We start from the raw sequence: 15505 nt of genomic DNA, 5'->3' as shown, positions 1-15505 counted from the left end.
GCACCGTTTATTCTCTTCGACAATTACGGCTGATCACCGTAATTGCACCGCAGGGTAGCTGCACTTCTCTTATATTACGCGACAAAATACGATTGAGAGTATTTTGTCTATCGCGATCGTTATTTTTTGTATTCGCGCCGAGCGTTAGTTTTCGGGGCAAAAGTTTGAATTCTCTCTCTCTCTCTCTCTCTCTCTCTCACCGTATTATTATTAATCATTGTAAATTCTATTCGCGTGTGTTAGTCTTTCAGCCCGTAAAAGACTATAGTTTATTTGAATTAACCCTTAACTTGCACACCTCATTTTGGCCACGTAACTTCTCGGTGGGGTAAATCTACCCCACATAACAGTTAAGGATTAAACATTATTAATTTTATTCGCCGTATTACGTCATTTCGTTTCCTAATAGTTTAACAGATCTATCACGGATTAAATTTTAATCCGATTTTATCTAGGGGATTAGTCGGATTAAGGATTAGGTCACTCACACCTGAGATAGATCGAGTGTCACAAGTCAGGCGACTTAAGGTGAGTTCAACTCGGTTGGAAAGAAGACACTGAAACGAAAGTATGAAACGTAAAGGTGAATACACGTGTAACTATACGTATTTAACGAAGCGGCGGTTAACTCTGCCATCGTGGTAGTTTGTTCGTCAATAAATCCCTTTGTATTAGTTAACCCACCCCGTTACAATGTTTATAAGAAGAATTAAGCGAATAATAATAAATCTTACGTTGGTGTAAAAGGATGTAAAGAGGTAGCGGCTGCTGCTGCTGTAATGGAGTTTGGATTCCGAGTTAAAGCCAAAGCTGCAGCAGTTGTAGGAAAGGCTGTTCTTGTTGTACCTATTCGTCCCCTTTGAATTGCAACTCCCCTCAAAGCAGCAGCTGAAATATATATTACACATGTAGTAATATCAATATCAAAATAAATTAGAGAATAAAATTGATTGAGTTCAATCTACATAATTTAAATGTACAAATAAGTATTATTGTTATTCCTATTCGTGGAAATATACGAATAATAATAATTATATTATTTGTATATTTGGTCTATATTTTTATATATAAAAAGTAATGGTAGACTTTACTATTTTTTTCCATTATAATAAATCCTCAATAATACGCGTACGTAATTTATGTGATAAAACCGAAAATTTATTTAAAACTTTTTATTCAAGCAAGCTACACTCATAAAGTAACACCTGATGCGAATGTATTGTTGTCATGTGTCATTAAAATCAATATATGATTAATTTCATCGAACCTTTAAATTTTTAGGAAATACAGTGAGATAAGTTAAAAATTCTACGTTTCTAGTTAACAAAAAATACTTCAAACGAAAATTGCTTGATGCCAAGAGGGATATGTCCTGATTTATGCACCTATAAATCTAACTTCAAAATCATGCCACGAATTGCAGAGTGAAAAAACAAAGCTACTCATAGCATAAATAAAATTAAAAAAAGTAGAAGTAATAAAAAGCAAAATTATTATTGATGAAATTGCAGAGGTAAGCAAGGAGATAATAGAAATGAACAAACTTTTTATCATCATAAATCTGAATTTAAAATTATAAAAATTGAAAACAATTTATTAAAAAATTTGAACACCGTATTAATGGAAAAAAATGATCTAGTACGTAAGAAAACTGAACTATGAATAGAGAAAATGGAACTAGAAAAAAAAATTTAATGTCAATAACAAAGACAAATAAACTAACCTATGCTTGTGTCGTGGCAAGTAATCAGACAAAAATCAGTAAGAGAATACCTAAAATTATCATAAAGAAGAAAAATAATAATGACAACATCATGGCGGGGAATTTTGGGGGGTCTAAGCCGCGCCCATGAAATATTTTCGCCACAATGCCTGTTTGGATCGTTTCCTCCGACCGATGATAAGGGCGCCAGACCGCCGTTTCTTGGTTACGGCGATCATCGGGGATAAAGTTGGAAATCGGCGCGTAGGTTTATCTGCCCACTGTGCGACTGCGCACAGTCATACCGATAACTTTTTTTCAGCCCGCTCCAACAATCAATGGTTAGTGCTCTCTGTTCTCTCCACGTCCTCGAAATACCGGCAGCTCAGGAAACAACTCCTCGTCTCCGGTCGAGGGTTCGATAGTTAGCGCATGTCACCTAACGTTTGGAACTAATAAATAAAAAATCCTCGCTACAAACCTTCCGCGGCTGAAAATAAAATCAGCATGCAAGGAGGAATAAGTCAACGAGGCATAAATAACAGATATCGGTTACACTTCACTTTCCTTTATTCCCTTATTAGTGTACATGTCGGTCAAAATGGCGAATGGTCAGCGCGGTTCATTACGACAGTTGATAAACGGCGGCAATGGATTCACACGTCCAGGCGAATCACATCTGCAACGAACTATGGGTTCAATCACCTACTTCTCAATGGCGAGCAGCACTTCACCGAGTTATCCAAAGTCCTAAATTAACTTACGCTTGAGTCGTAAAATAATACAAAGAATCACTGCATTGTTGGAGATTTTAATATAGATATTTTTAATAAAGTCAATAAGATAAATTTCGATACAATTGTAGAGCAAGAACACATGAAAAACTTACTCGAATATGAGTACATTCCTTGCTTTTTGGGAATAACAAGACCTGCTAATGATAGTATTGGAAGAAGTTATAGATAACTTTTTTATTAAAAACACATGTATTAAATATACTGCACATAAAGTCAAGAACATTTTTAATGATCATTACCCAATTTTCATCACAATACATAAAATAGAATCTAAAATGGTGAAAGAAACAAATAATCTATCAATAAAGTACAATAAGTTAAAAAGAAATGCCCAAAAATATCACACAAACACTGTCCTGAAAAAATTATTAGCTTTGATAAAAACATGTGCAGACAATGCAGTAATAAAGAATACAAACAGCAATAAAAATGACAAAAATCTAAATAGAAAAAAATTGGATAACTAAGACTACCATGACATATAAAAAAAATAACTAAAAATAACTTAGGGAAAAAAATCCAAAAAGCACGATACTTAAGGGCAAATATAAAAATATACTAAAACTCTAGATAAAGTAATAAAAGATGCCAAAATGAAAATAGAAAAACAAAAAGTTTAATGTAATATTCACAACCTAAAAAAATCTAATAAACTTAATAAATACTAAATTAGAAAAAAACAGTAAAAAGGAAACGACTGCATAATAATAAAACATAATAATATAGAGATGAAAACCGAATCAGAAATAGCACATCATATGAATAACTATTTTTGTAAAATGAGACTAGAGCTTAGCTCGAAAATCTAAAAACAAAATAATAAAAACCTACACGTACCAAAAAGAAATATGGCATCTATATATTTATCTAATACAAATAGTGAGAAAATTGAAAAAATTTTTATGAAAATGAGAAACAAGGCAGGTGGAGTTGATGAAATAAATATAAGTACATTGAAAAGTATTATACATTATATAAAAGAATCTTTAAAATCCATATTTAAATTATGCATAGAAAAAGCAATCTGGCCAGATCAACTTAAAACCACAGAAGTGGTTCCGATTTATAAAGCAGGAGTGAAATTTGACGTATCAAAATGTAGGTCTATATCGCTAATATCGAACATTGCAATAATACTAGAAAAAATTACTTACAAAAGAATTTTTTCTTTTGTTGCAAAACATATCGAACACAAAATAATATCAAATAAACAATTTAAATTTGTAAAAAATAGGGGTACAAATGATGCATTGCATTACAAGTCTGATATTATATACAGGGACCTAGACAAAAGTAGACCTATTATTGCTACTTTTCTAGATCTATCTAAACCAATCCTGCTGGATAAATTGTTGAGACATGGAATAAAAGGACATGCTCTGGAACTAATGAAAAGCTACTTTTTCAAATAGATATCAACTTGTTAAAATTAATAATCACATGAGCCATATGAAAATAATTACCACTGGAGTTCTACAAGGAACAATATTAGGACCACTATTTTTCATTTTATATGATAATGATCTATTGGAAGACATGCTGGACATAGAAATAATATCATATGTCGATGACATTGTAATCATCACAAGTAATAATACATGGACTAAATCAGCTGATCCAGTAAATAATAATTTACAAAAGCTAGCTGATTAATTAGCATTAAAAAAATTATCACTAAAAATAAACAAAACCGTATATATGATTTTTGGAAACTACTGTGATAGCGTGCCTAAAATAATAGACTTTAAAATAAATAATAATACATTAAATAGAGTAACATAGAACAAGTATCAAGGTATTATATTTGATTACGATATGAAATGGGATAAATATATTAAATATTTAATAAATAAAACAAAGCATTTGATTTTAAATTTGTAAAATTGAAAAATATTATGTATTCAAAGACACTTATGATAATATATTATGCTTTCTTTCATAATACTGTCAAATATGGAATAATTACTTGAAGTAGAGTATATGCAAATAATCTAATTCTGATACAACGAATACAGAACGAAATATTAAAAGTTATAAAGAAATATAGTTTTTCAAATGCAGAAAATATTCTTATAATCAATCAAATTGTTCCAACTAGAAGCAATAAATTACCATTACGATAGCCTACATAATACTTACATGAAAACGAAAAATATAATAATAAATAAACCCATACATCTACCTAAATTCAGCAAAAGAATTAGCGATAAAAATAGTTATCTAGAAGCAACCAAAATTTTTAATAAATTATCAACAGAGCTAAAGGATATAAAGGGGAGCAAAAAGAAAATATAAAAAACAAATTGAAAAAGTACATACTAGTATAGAAAAAATTATTGAAGCAAAAATTAAGTGCAAAGATTTGAATCGAATACTGAAAACGCGGTATCTAAATCGGTATCCTACATCGAAAGTCCACGAGGATACAGATATCCAAAAAAAAATCTTATATGTAAGAAATTGTATTTGTGTGCAAGGAAACTGTAATCTGAGTAACAAAAGATGGCATCCTAGAACAACAAAATACAATTACAAAAAAATTCAATCAAAAACTAAAAAAGAATTCGAAATCATAGTGAATTTGCCAAATGACTTTATAAAATCATGAATAAATGAAATAGAACCACTACAGCAAGTATACCAACACACACAACAAATGGACAAGAGTCTCAAGACATATGTACGAGCCTTACATGTTCAAATAGATACAGAACCTGCATCTAATAGTCCGGCATACAAATCTATTGAAACAGTATTTGACAGAATAGACAAAATAGCCGAAAAAAATAACATCAAGGCTCTAACCAGGATAGCACAACCAGCACCAGGTATGCCGATCACACAAATTAACGATATGAGAATGACGTACAGGGATATAAATTACATTGGCAATAACCAAGCAGGTTATAACTAAATTAAGTTTGCTTATAACAGCAGTACAATACTGCTGAATATAAGTAAGCGAGATAATATCTGATTAGTAGATAACAATATTATAAAACTGTTAAAAATTTAAATATATGTATTCTATATATGTTGTCCGTAGTATGTAAGTTTTGTTTATGTATCCAGCCTATGTACAGGTAACTTGTTTACCTCTTTAGGCAATTACAAATGTACATGGAATAATCCATGAACTTTTTATTTTTGTGTTCAATTAGTGTTAAAATTTTAATAAATAAATATGAAGTATTTTCCGAGATCGTTATTTGATAATACGAGTTGTGTTCAAAAAGTAAGGAGAATTTTTTATTTTTATGAAACAATATTTATTTATTCATCAATATTTATGTTATTCCATTCAAAGTAATCCCCTTCAGATATAATACACTTGTACCAACGTTTTTTCCAATCCTCGAAGCACTTCTGGTGAGCACTTTCTGGTATAGCCTTGAGTTCTTCCAGCGATTTTTTCTTTATCTCCTCAATCGTTCCCAACCTTCATTCTTTCATGTATTTCTTCAGTTTTAGGAACAGGAAAAAGTCGCAGGGAGCCATATCCGGTGAATACGGTGCCTGAGGCGTGATCGTGGTTTTGTTTTTGGCCAAAAAGTTCGACATAAGCAACGATGAGTGAGCAGGTGCATTATCGTGATGCAAAATCCATGAATTGTTTTCCCACGATTCCGAACGTTTTTCTTGACATTTGGTCGAACTTGACGTATTTTTTCCGGTCTTGGCTGTTCTGAAGTCTTTCATTGGGACGATTGGGCTTTAGTTTCGACTTTGTAACAATAAGCCCATGATTCGTCACCAGCTATGACTCTAGTATGGTGCGTCTTTAATCCAAAATAAACCATGAAAATATGATACTCCTCTGCCGTGATATTTTCTGACATAAAAATAATTTGTAGTTGAACTTATTGGAGTAGCTAAAGATTAAATATATTGCAACATCACTTAAAATTTCTTCTTAATAAATCTTGAGGTAGAAGTTGAATCCCGAGAAACTAAAGTACGTATATCACTTTGAATATTTATATCATTTATTTTGCGTATGTATTTTCCTAGATCTGGCCACATTCACTCAGCAGGACTGAAAGTATTAAAAGATATTGCTGATCCGTACTCTCTTATCATAACATTTAATCATTTAATTTATTTCTTGGTTGTTTCTAGTATGTTTCAGTGTTTTATAAACGAGTAAAAATACTATTGATATTAGATTCAAGTTTATCATATTTATATGTTGTAATAAATCCGCAGCTTCCCATTTAAAATATGGATTCACTATGATCAATTTATGAAATATTTCAGCATTAATTTCTCAGCAGTTATGATTATGTAACAAATTTAATAGGTATTGATTATTAAATCGAAATCGTGAATATATTGAAGTTAATTTACTTTTAGTAAAATCAGATTCTCTTAGTTTAAGATATCGTTCTTTATATTTCCTATATTTTTTATATGGGTATAATTTAGAAAAACACATTGAGTCTAATTCTTTAGAACATGATTCTAAAGCAGTAGCATAAAAGTTCAACGTTTGGTATAATTTTGTTTCAGAGATTTCTTCTATAAGTTAAGCAAAATAATAAAAAGTTACAAAAATTACCTGATTTATCTGGGTTCTTATGTGTTCATACAAGGTTTAAAAGCAATATGCAACAATATAATTGTACAGTATGCAAAATAGTAGCTCGAAGTCAACCAGTAAATATTATTAAATTCATTACTCAGGTAAAAATCAATAATTTCGAAAATAATATAGAAATTTAATAAAATTTATATGTATATATGTATATTTTTTACATTTACATGTTTATATTTCAAAAGTTTTATAACTATTATTGTTTAATATTTTTCGTTAATTTTTTTAAAATAATTGATACAGTGATTTATACTGTGATTTATTATATAAAACAAACAAGATTTGCAAATTTTAAAAAATATATTTAGTTTATTTTAATCATGTAACTTTAAATTTATTTTTTATTATAGATGTGTCAAAGTCAAAAGTCTGTTGAGAAGCGTTGCAGTTTATGTTTCTCTTTGTGACGAGAGCAGGCCATGTGCCGGTCTCTCGTCTGCGTTCTCCCTCCTCCACTCGGCAAGGCGTGTTGGCCAACGTTAAGCGCATTAAAGTATGCGCCTAACACTTAGCCTTTTTGTTTCAGCGCCAAGGACGAGGCAGCGCAGTTCAGCGCAAGAAAAGATGAAAAGCGCGGAGAGAGAGTGAGAAAGAGAGAGAGAGAGAGTATTAGGCCCATGCAGGGATTGGCAGGCGCGCAACACATGACCGATAAGCGGCGCGTCGCGTGTCGCCTAACTAATAGGTCAAGGTAGGGAGAGGAGCGAGCGCCGCTGAGCGGCTGCAAGACGAGCGCAAGAATTAGTGCGTGTGGGAGTCGAAGCCTAGTCCTACTAGAGTGCAGTAGTCCTGCTAGAGAGTGCAGTTTGGGATAGCTGGAAGGAAGGTCAACCCTACCGGCAACAGCTTTGGCTGCGACCGCAGCCAGCTCACCCCTGCAAGGAGAGTCAACGTCGCCTGTGAATACCTGGTCAGCGATAGCAGCCAGCAGCTAGCAACGATCTGACCAGCGACGACGACCGGTACTTCCTGCGGCAGCACATCGCCCGGGATCCACGACGTTGCTAGAAGCGGTGAACGAAGGTCAAGCCTTCTTTTCTTCTTTCTCTCTACACTCTCTCTCTCTCTCTCTCTCTCTCTGGTGATACGACGGCCGGTGCGCGTTGAATAGGATAGCCAGGCATCCACGTGCCGGCTATCTAAAGGTTCGCGCTTAAGTTTAATTCGTAGTAGTGTAAATTGCGACCGGTGAATTGTCCAGGCGCCCACGTGCCGGGCAATTCATCCGGTATAGGTTCGCGTAATTTTTAAGTAAGTTTGTAATAGGTTAAGTGCGCGATTAGGTATTAGGATGAAATGCGAAATATTTATTTGTGATTATTTTAAGTAGTTTACTGTTCTATATTGTAGTTAGTTGGTCAATAATTTAGATTATGTTATGCGCGCGTATGTTTAGTGTGAATAATTATTAATAATAATGGGTTAAGTTTAATATGATTTCTGTCATTGCATAATTTATTTATTGACCTCCTCTCTCTTTCCTCCCTCAATTACCTTGAGCGAAAGTGCCTCACTTACCCCGCAAAAGAATTGGTGATAAAAGGGGAAAATTTTGTCACATCTTTAATAGGAAGAGGAATACCGTATATCTGCAATGATACTTTAAAAGTGAAAACATTAACAAATTCTTTGCGAGATACATTACAAATAAACCAAAGCCAAAATATTTCATCTATTTTAAAGGATAAAGTATCTGAATCAGGTAGCTTAGAAATAAGTTTGACTCAGTGCAATGGATAAGAACGAATGCAAGTTATAATTGGTAAAAAGAATGAAAAAAAATCTTTACCTTTAGTTTCAGTCAACGATTTGCAAAACATGAAGGTAGATTTCAGTTTCAGTGATAAATCAGTTATTAGTATTGCTTCAAATCTACGTGCAGCTTCAAATAGTAGAAAAATTGGAAAAGAGGGTTTGAAGTCAAAGCTAGCTGAAGCGTCACATTCTGTAGATTTATTCTTCGATTAAAAACAATTTTCATTTATTACTACTAAAGCTAACATTTCCTCAGATGTTATAAAATGTGCTATGTTTTGCAATAATGTTCTTGATTTTATTTCTTTTATAAATGATCAACCAAAACAGTCACTTACAAGGGAACCACCCCAACCCTCCGTCTCCGATTTTTCTGCAATTGAGATATGTTATAGTTCGTAAAAAAATAAAAGACCAGTATTTTTTTTTATCGGCGGAAAAAGCTATCTAAGGGATGAAATCCACCCCCAAAAAACAGCCCCAAAAACAGTTCTATAGCAATATCTGCAGTTGTAACGAATATTTTTTTGTGAAACAAAAAAACACAAGATACTTATAAAAAAAGTACCAGACACACATCAATTTGATCCCCAGATATTGCAACCCCTACGTTGTATAAAAGAAAAGCTGTATTTTAAGTGTATTTTTACCTTACAAAATTAAAAAGTTATGTTAAAAAAATTTTAAAAATGATAGTCTAGTAGAAAATGATAAAACCATATTGACGTGTTCCGGGGTTTTCCTATTATCTATTATATCGAGGGTGAACTTAATGTTATTAATACAATATAAGCAGCTGTTAATCGCAGATTATGCTGGTTATTTCATGTTCTATGACGCTCAAAAAAGCGAAACACATGTATACTTTTGTTCTGCCGAATAAACTACTTAGAGGGTGAAAGATACCACCGCAAGTTACCCCTCAACTCCATTTTAAAACGAAATTTTCGTATTTTATGCACAGTTTTCGACGAAACATTATTTTTTGGATAATGATTCTAGAATCATTATAAAAAAAAAACTAAGAAATATATCGTATTCTTCCAGGACAATTGGCCGAATTTTTAAGCTCATGGTGAAACCTCAAAAATGGCAAATTTCCATTGATGATATCTTGATGAAAAAAAATGATATCTTAAATTTGAAAAATGGGTTTTGAAGGGTAAGAGTGCTTCTTTAAGATGCCGTCAACCGTTTTTGAAAAGAATATAAACTCACGATGTAATCAAGCCTTGACTATGGCCAAAAAACGTGTTTTTTCGACCTTTAGGGGACGATTACTCAAAAACCTGACGTGATGAAGCAATTATGACGACGGATTCTAATTCTACGCCAAAAATTGCTTCGGAAATGACCGTAAGTTGTAAAAGAACAGTGACGACTCTCTATTTTGCAGTCCTGTGTAATGATACAGGGTGGCACTCCCCAAGGTATTAATTATCAATAATTAATAATTAGTAGTGCCTGGCGTCCAACCATAAGAAAAATAATTATTCCAATGGCTAATTCATTGAAACGTGTTATGTATCCCATAATTGAATTTCTAAGTGAGACTGAAAACGTGTTGGTAGTTATGGTCTTAACGATAATTATTTATTTATTAATATTCTGCCAAGTAGCACGGTAATCATTTAGTCGGTGAAAGTACTATGTTACACAACTACTCTAATACATTATTGAAGAAAGTGGTTAGAATAATCAATATACGGTTCGCGATATTGCTTTTAACGTAAAATAGTATTATTTTATCTGTAATCAATAAATCGGCTAACCGTACAACTTTGCAGATTTTTAAATATCCTATAATCAGGTTCTGTCGGAACAATATCTGTACGAAGACGTAAATAGTTGTTTACAATAGTTTAAAAAATTCGTTTAGCTCAAACGCCGTTGTCAAGTGTAAGCAGACGGTCTATTATATTGTAATGATTGACCGTACTCGCAAACGCTCCCTTGACACCGGCTTAGCTGAGCATCTAGCAATGATCAAAGAAGTTAGCATAGCGCATATTAGTTCAAAATATCTTTTGGTTATATAATATTTAAAAATTAAAAAATTATAGGTTGTGACGGTAAACGTCCTATTAGCGCTACCACCCCAACCATGCGGCTACCTGCGAGGGCAGCACCTACTGGTTGGGGAAAATGGAATAAGGGAATTCGGTACGAGACGGGACGGAACGCGCGCGAATATAAATGAACTAGTCGAGGATTAGCTATCCGATCATTCAGCCGTTTAACAGCAAGTCAGAGTTCTTCACAAAAAATCTTCAAGGGAAATAAGCAGTGAGCCCGCCGATCTTTCGAACAATAGATGTGACATTTTCGCGCTCGCGATAACTGAGTGTGTGTGAGTGAGCGTGAGTGGGTGTTTTCGCCATCGAGAGCGAAAATCGAGAGCAGACTGTGCTCACGAAGGACGGGCGCTAACGAATTTGCCTCCTTTCTCATTGCTAATACCTCGTACTCGGTAAGAATCGGTAGCGTGCATGTGCTAACCCGGCGAACAAAGAGCTACGATTACTCCAACGCTGCATGTTATTGACGCGATACTGATGATGTTATTGATGTGATACTGATTATAATTTCGCTGTTATTATTTTCAACGAATAGCAAGTTGGTTGACTGACTCTCGTCCCCTCCTGCTCTCTGACTATTAAATTTTAGCATTTCGATAATACCGCGCGCATCTCGACACGCCAGCGTACCGAACGAATAATCGGATTGAAACGGAGCAATCACCCCGTTACAAGGTATTGATTAAAAAATGTATAAAAAATAATTTCATGTTGGTATTTAAGTTACTAGATTGCCAATCATTTTAAAAATATTCAATACCTGCTTTTACAATCGTCGAGCAATCGGGCGACTCATCCGCTCTGTTTTGATCGTCTGAGTCGTCTTTTTAACTCAGGTTTATTTGATTATATGGACGCTTGACGATAACTGTCCAGCCACTATTTTGGACTAGCGCGTAATTTATTCCTTACCATATCCCCATTGTGAAGTTTACCTGCGAGCCCACGGACAAGCATGTCATTGCCTAGGTGGCTTAGGTTTGCAGATCCTAATAACGCGCTGTTATAGAGCCTCCAAGAAGTATTATAGTGCTGGCTTTAATCATGCCATTATTGTACTCGACGTCATTCATTTACCTATCATTTTTTGGGTTTTAGACTCAATCACATATTCATTTACACTACTTTGAGTTTATAATTTCTAATTGATTATCTTTATCATTTCTAGTTATTTTCTCGGGCTTTTATTAAGTCTTCATCATGATCTTAATATCGATTCAGTGTGACAAGCCTCGGATTTAGTATCGTTCTAAGATATAAATATATCTCTCCTAGTAACTTTTCCGTCTCGGTATCGTTTGTTTCGTTATTTTGATGGTTTCAGTTACAGTATATATCCACTAAACATTTTGATGTTTGTGACGAGAGCAAGCAGTACGCTTGCTCCTCGTCTGTCCTCCTTATTTCTCTCCCTCTTATCGCTCGGCATGGCGACGTGGTCAGCGTTGGGCGCATATATTTATTGCGCCTAACCACTGGCCTTTATGTTTTCCAGCCGCCGAAGATTGCCGAGCAAGGTTGAGAGCGCCCGAAGAAGCAAGAGCGCAGCGACTATGAGACAGAGAGAGACAGAGAGAGAGAGAGAGAGAGAGAGAGAAAGTTAGCGAGCATGCTAGAGTGCGCGTCTATGCACGCACTATGCAGGTTTGGGCCGACGTGTGACGCGCGACCAATTAGTGCTTTTGTCGCACGTCGCCTAATGAGTGGGCTTGGTGGGAGAGCCCGGCGAGAGCGCGAACGCTGACCATGCGTCAAGTCGCGTGAGACAGTTCCCGGAAGATAGTTAAGGAGAGAAGTTGGAAGTAGCAGCGCAAAGAGAGAAAAAGAAGTACACGTGCAGCAGTGACCAGACCAGGGCGAGACGAGGCAACGTGTGGCGACAACACCTGCAGCAGGGCATTCAGTGTCGCCCTCGCCACCGTGCACGGCATGACTTCCAGTGGGTTCACCACGGGCTACGCCGAGGAAGACGTCCAGCCAGCGGCCAGGTCAACTCCCCGTTGCCGGCTCATCGCCAAGGACAAAGGTCAGGTTATCTCTCTCTCCCGGTATTTCTCTCTCTCATGGTGATGCGCGGCCGCGTAGAAACGATAGGTAGCCAGGCGATCACTTGCCGGCTACGCTCATCGTAATGCGGTAGAGAGGTTTCGACGTATTCTTTCCTTTGTAAGGAGGCAAATGGTCAAGGCGATTTAGTCGCCGGGCCATTCATCCTCCCGCGTTAGTTTAAGTTGTTCTGTACATGTGCGCGTGATGTAAACTTTATTATAACCGATTTTGTATTTGTTTGTCTGAATAGATTTAAGTTGTATGTTCTAATTAAGGAAAATTATTTATTCGTTCGACCTATCCTCTCGTTCCCCGATTGTTAAAGAGCGAAAGTGCCTCTCTTACTCTCCCCTTAATAAATTAGTGACGTCAGTGCCGAATAAGGCGCTGCCCCCGTTACATGTTTAGTGGATTTGGCATCAGGTTGGTGTTGGTGTTGGTGTTGAAAAAAATATTCTAAAATTTTTTCTTAAAAAGGAAAACAAGGTCAAGATCAATTCACAGTAGTTGAAAAAAATATATATATAGTTGTTTCTCCAAATAAAGTTCAAAACACAAAAAGAAAAATTTTTTTAAAATGTTTCAGATATAAAATTTTATAATTTTATTACGTAAAGATTAATCAATTCTATTAGAAAGAGAGTATTACTTTTGGTTACGCTTGAATAATATTTTTTCTATTTTTTTACTACAAAACAAAAACAGATTGTTTCAGGTTTACAAAGGGGATATTTCATTAAGGATAAAATCATTGATAAAATTAAGGATGAAATTCAATTCACTTACAAATTTATCATTAATACTGTAATTGAAAGAAAGAATTATGGTTTTTCATAGTATTCAATATATTACAGTGTCGACGGAGTTATAAATTCATTTAAAAAAATCAGTAAAAACTCAGTATTAAAACAAAATAAATATTATCTCATAGTTTTATAATAATAAACATAACGTTCCACACAGTTTATAACCATGAAACTAAAAAATTATTGCTATTTTATTCTAAAAATATTTCATACTTTTTTTACTAGATGCATATAAATTGCTAATACATAAGTTTTTAAATTGAAAGTACTAAATAAACAGAATCTTTTAAACTCGAAAGAAAAATCTAAAATTTATTAAACCTTAATTTCTTTTAACGAAATAAATTTTTTTCATAACTTCGTCGACAAAATTATTATACGGAGGAACGAAATTTACATTTTCGTACTGAAGATATGGGTTTAACTTTAACCAAATTACACGTTAATTGAAAATTAATTGACTTATACCAAAAGTAAAGATTTTTTAGTAATAAGCTTTGGAATAGATATTGAAATGATCAAAAAACAAATACTTCATATTTTTGTAATTGACTAAAAGATATCGACGGAGTTACATATGGAGTTGTTTTAACGTATTTTTTTTAGAGGCCTGCAATGGCTCGGTTAGTAGGGCAACGGACTCACACCCGGTAGGTCCGGGTTCGATTCCTAGTCTCTGCTGATTGATACAAGCACCACTGAGAAAAGTTTTATGTGCTATGTTCTCAAACAGATTGCAAGACTCCTTCGCAGATTAGCAGTGATGGTGTATACGTAAACAAAGCGACGTTAAACAAAATTTAAAAAAATAAAAACCTATTTTTTAGCATAAATTGCTTATTTATGTTTAATATTGCTTTTGATCATTTTTGAACTAACTATAAACTACTATTTAATGCCTTGGTTTTTTTTACTTATTATATTTTGAAGTATAATATTGGATAAAGAACGAACTTGGTGCTTACGATAGATAAAGAATCATATACAATATCATTCTTTTTAAGAATCTTATATGGGAGTCCGTATAGAATCACTTATAGGATCCCATATGGGAATTGTTAAATGGTAATAACAACTGAATATCACATACATGAGGTCTGCTCCACAAGTATCCTACGCCGATTTCTCAGAGCTTGATTTAATCTTTGTCATCCGAAAGGTGGCATCCTTCAAAGTGATTCCCATTTGATTGAATAAGATGTTCATATCAATGATTCTATTTATTAAAGTACTCTTTAAATTCAGATTTCGGTATCACCTGTAGTGCACACGTCGTATTAGTTCCAACAGTCTCTTTATCGTCAAATTGATATCTTTCAGCGACATTTTCAATCAACAAAACAGCCAAAAGTCACAGGTGGCTACATCGGGACTGTATAGAAGCTGACGGAGCTGTGCAACACTGTGTTTCATTAAATACTGCTACACGAGGTTTATTGCGTGCGCTGGAGCATTGTCGTGATGAAAAGCCAGTCACCGGTTTTCCAAAGTTGGTCGTTTTCTCTTGATTGCATTACGAAATCTTTTCAAACCTTTAATGTAGTACTCTTCGTTGATTGCCTGGCTTGTAGGAGTATTTTCGCGGTGTATAACGCCTTTATAATTGAAAAAAACAGACCAGAAAGAAGATCAGTGTGAACAGATGAGCGGCCACTTTTGAACCACCTATACCACTCTTTTATTTATGTTTTGCACATACACTCATATTTAAAGACCTTTTGCAA

At 34.3% G+C, this 15505-nt stretch overlaps 1 protein-coding gene across 2 annotated transcripts in view; it reads right to left on the bottom strand.

Moving 5' to 3' along the window:
- LOC131667681 (RNA binding protein fox-1 homolog 2) overlaps positions 1-15505 on the bottom strand; it is a 796162-nt gene that overhangs the window by 234596 nt on the left and 546061 nt on the right. For both annotated transcript variants that reach the window (XM_058941279.1, XM_058941288.1), the window contains one exon: positions 735-888. In XM_058941279.1, the coding sequence (XP_058797262.1) occupies positions 735-888 (154 nt within the window). The remainder of the gene's footprint in view (positions 1-734; positions 889-15505) is intronic.

This window comes from Phymastichus coffea, unplaced genomic scaffold, assembly GCF_024137745.1.
Source record: "Phymastichus coffea isolate CEN01 unplaced genomic scaffold, Cenicafe_Pcof_1.1 PCOF00005, whole genome shotgun sequence".
Lineage (NCBI taxonomy): Eukaryota > Metazoa > Arthropoda > Insecta > Hymenoptera > Eulophidae > Phymastichus > Phymastichus coffea.
Note: the sequence above shows the minus strand (reverse complement) of the source record. Positions and strands in the feature narration are given on the sequence as shown.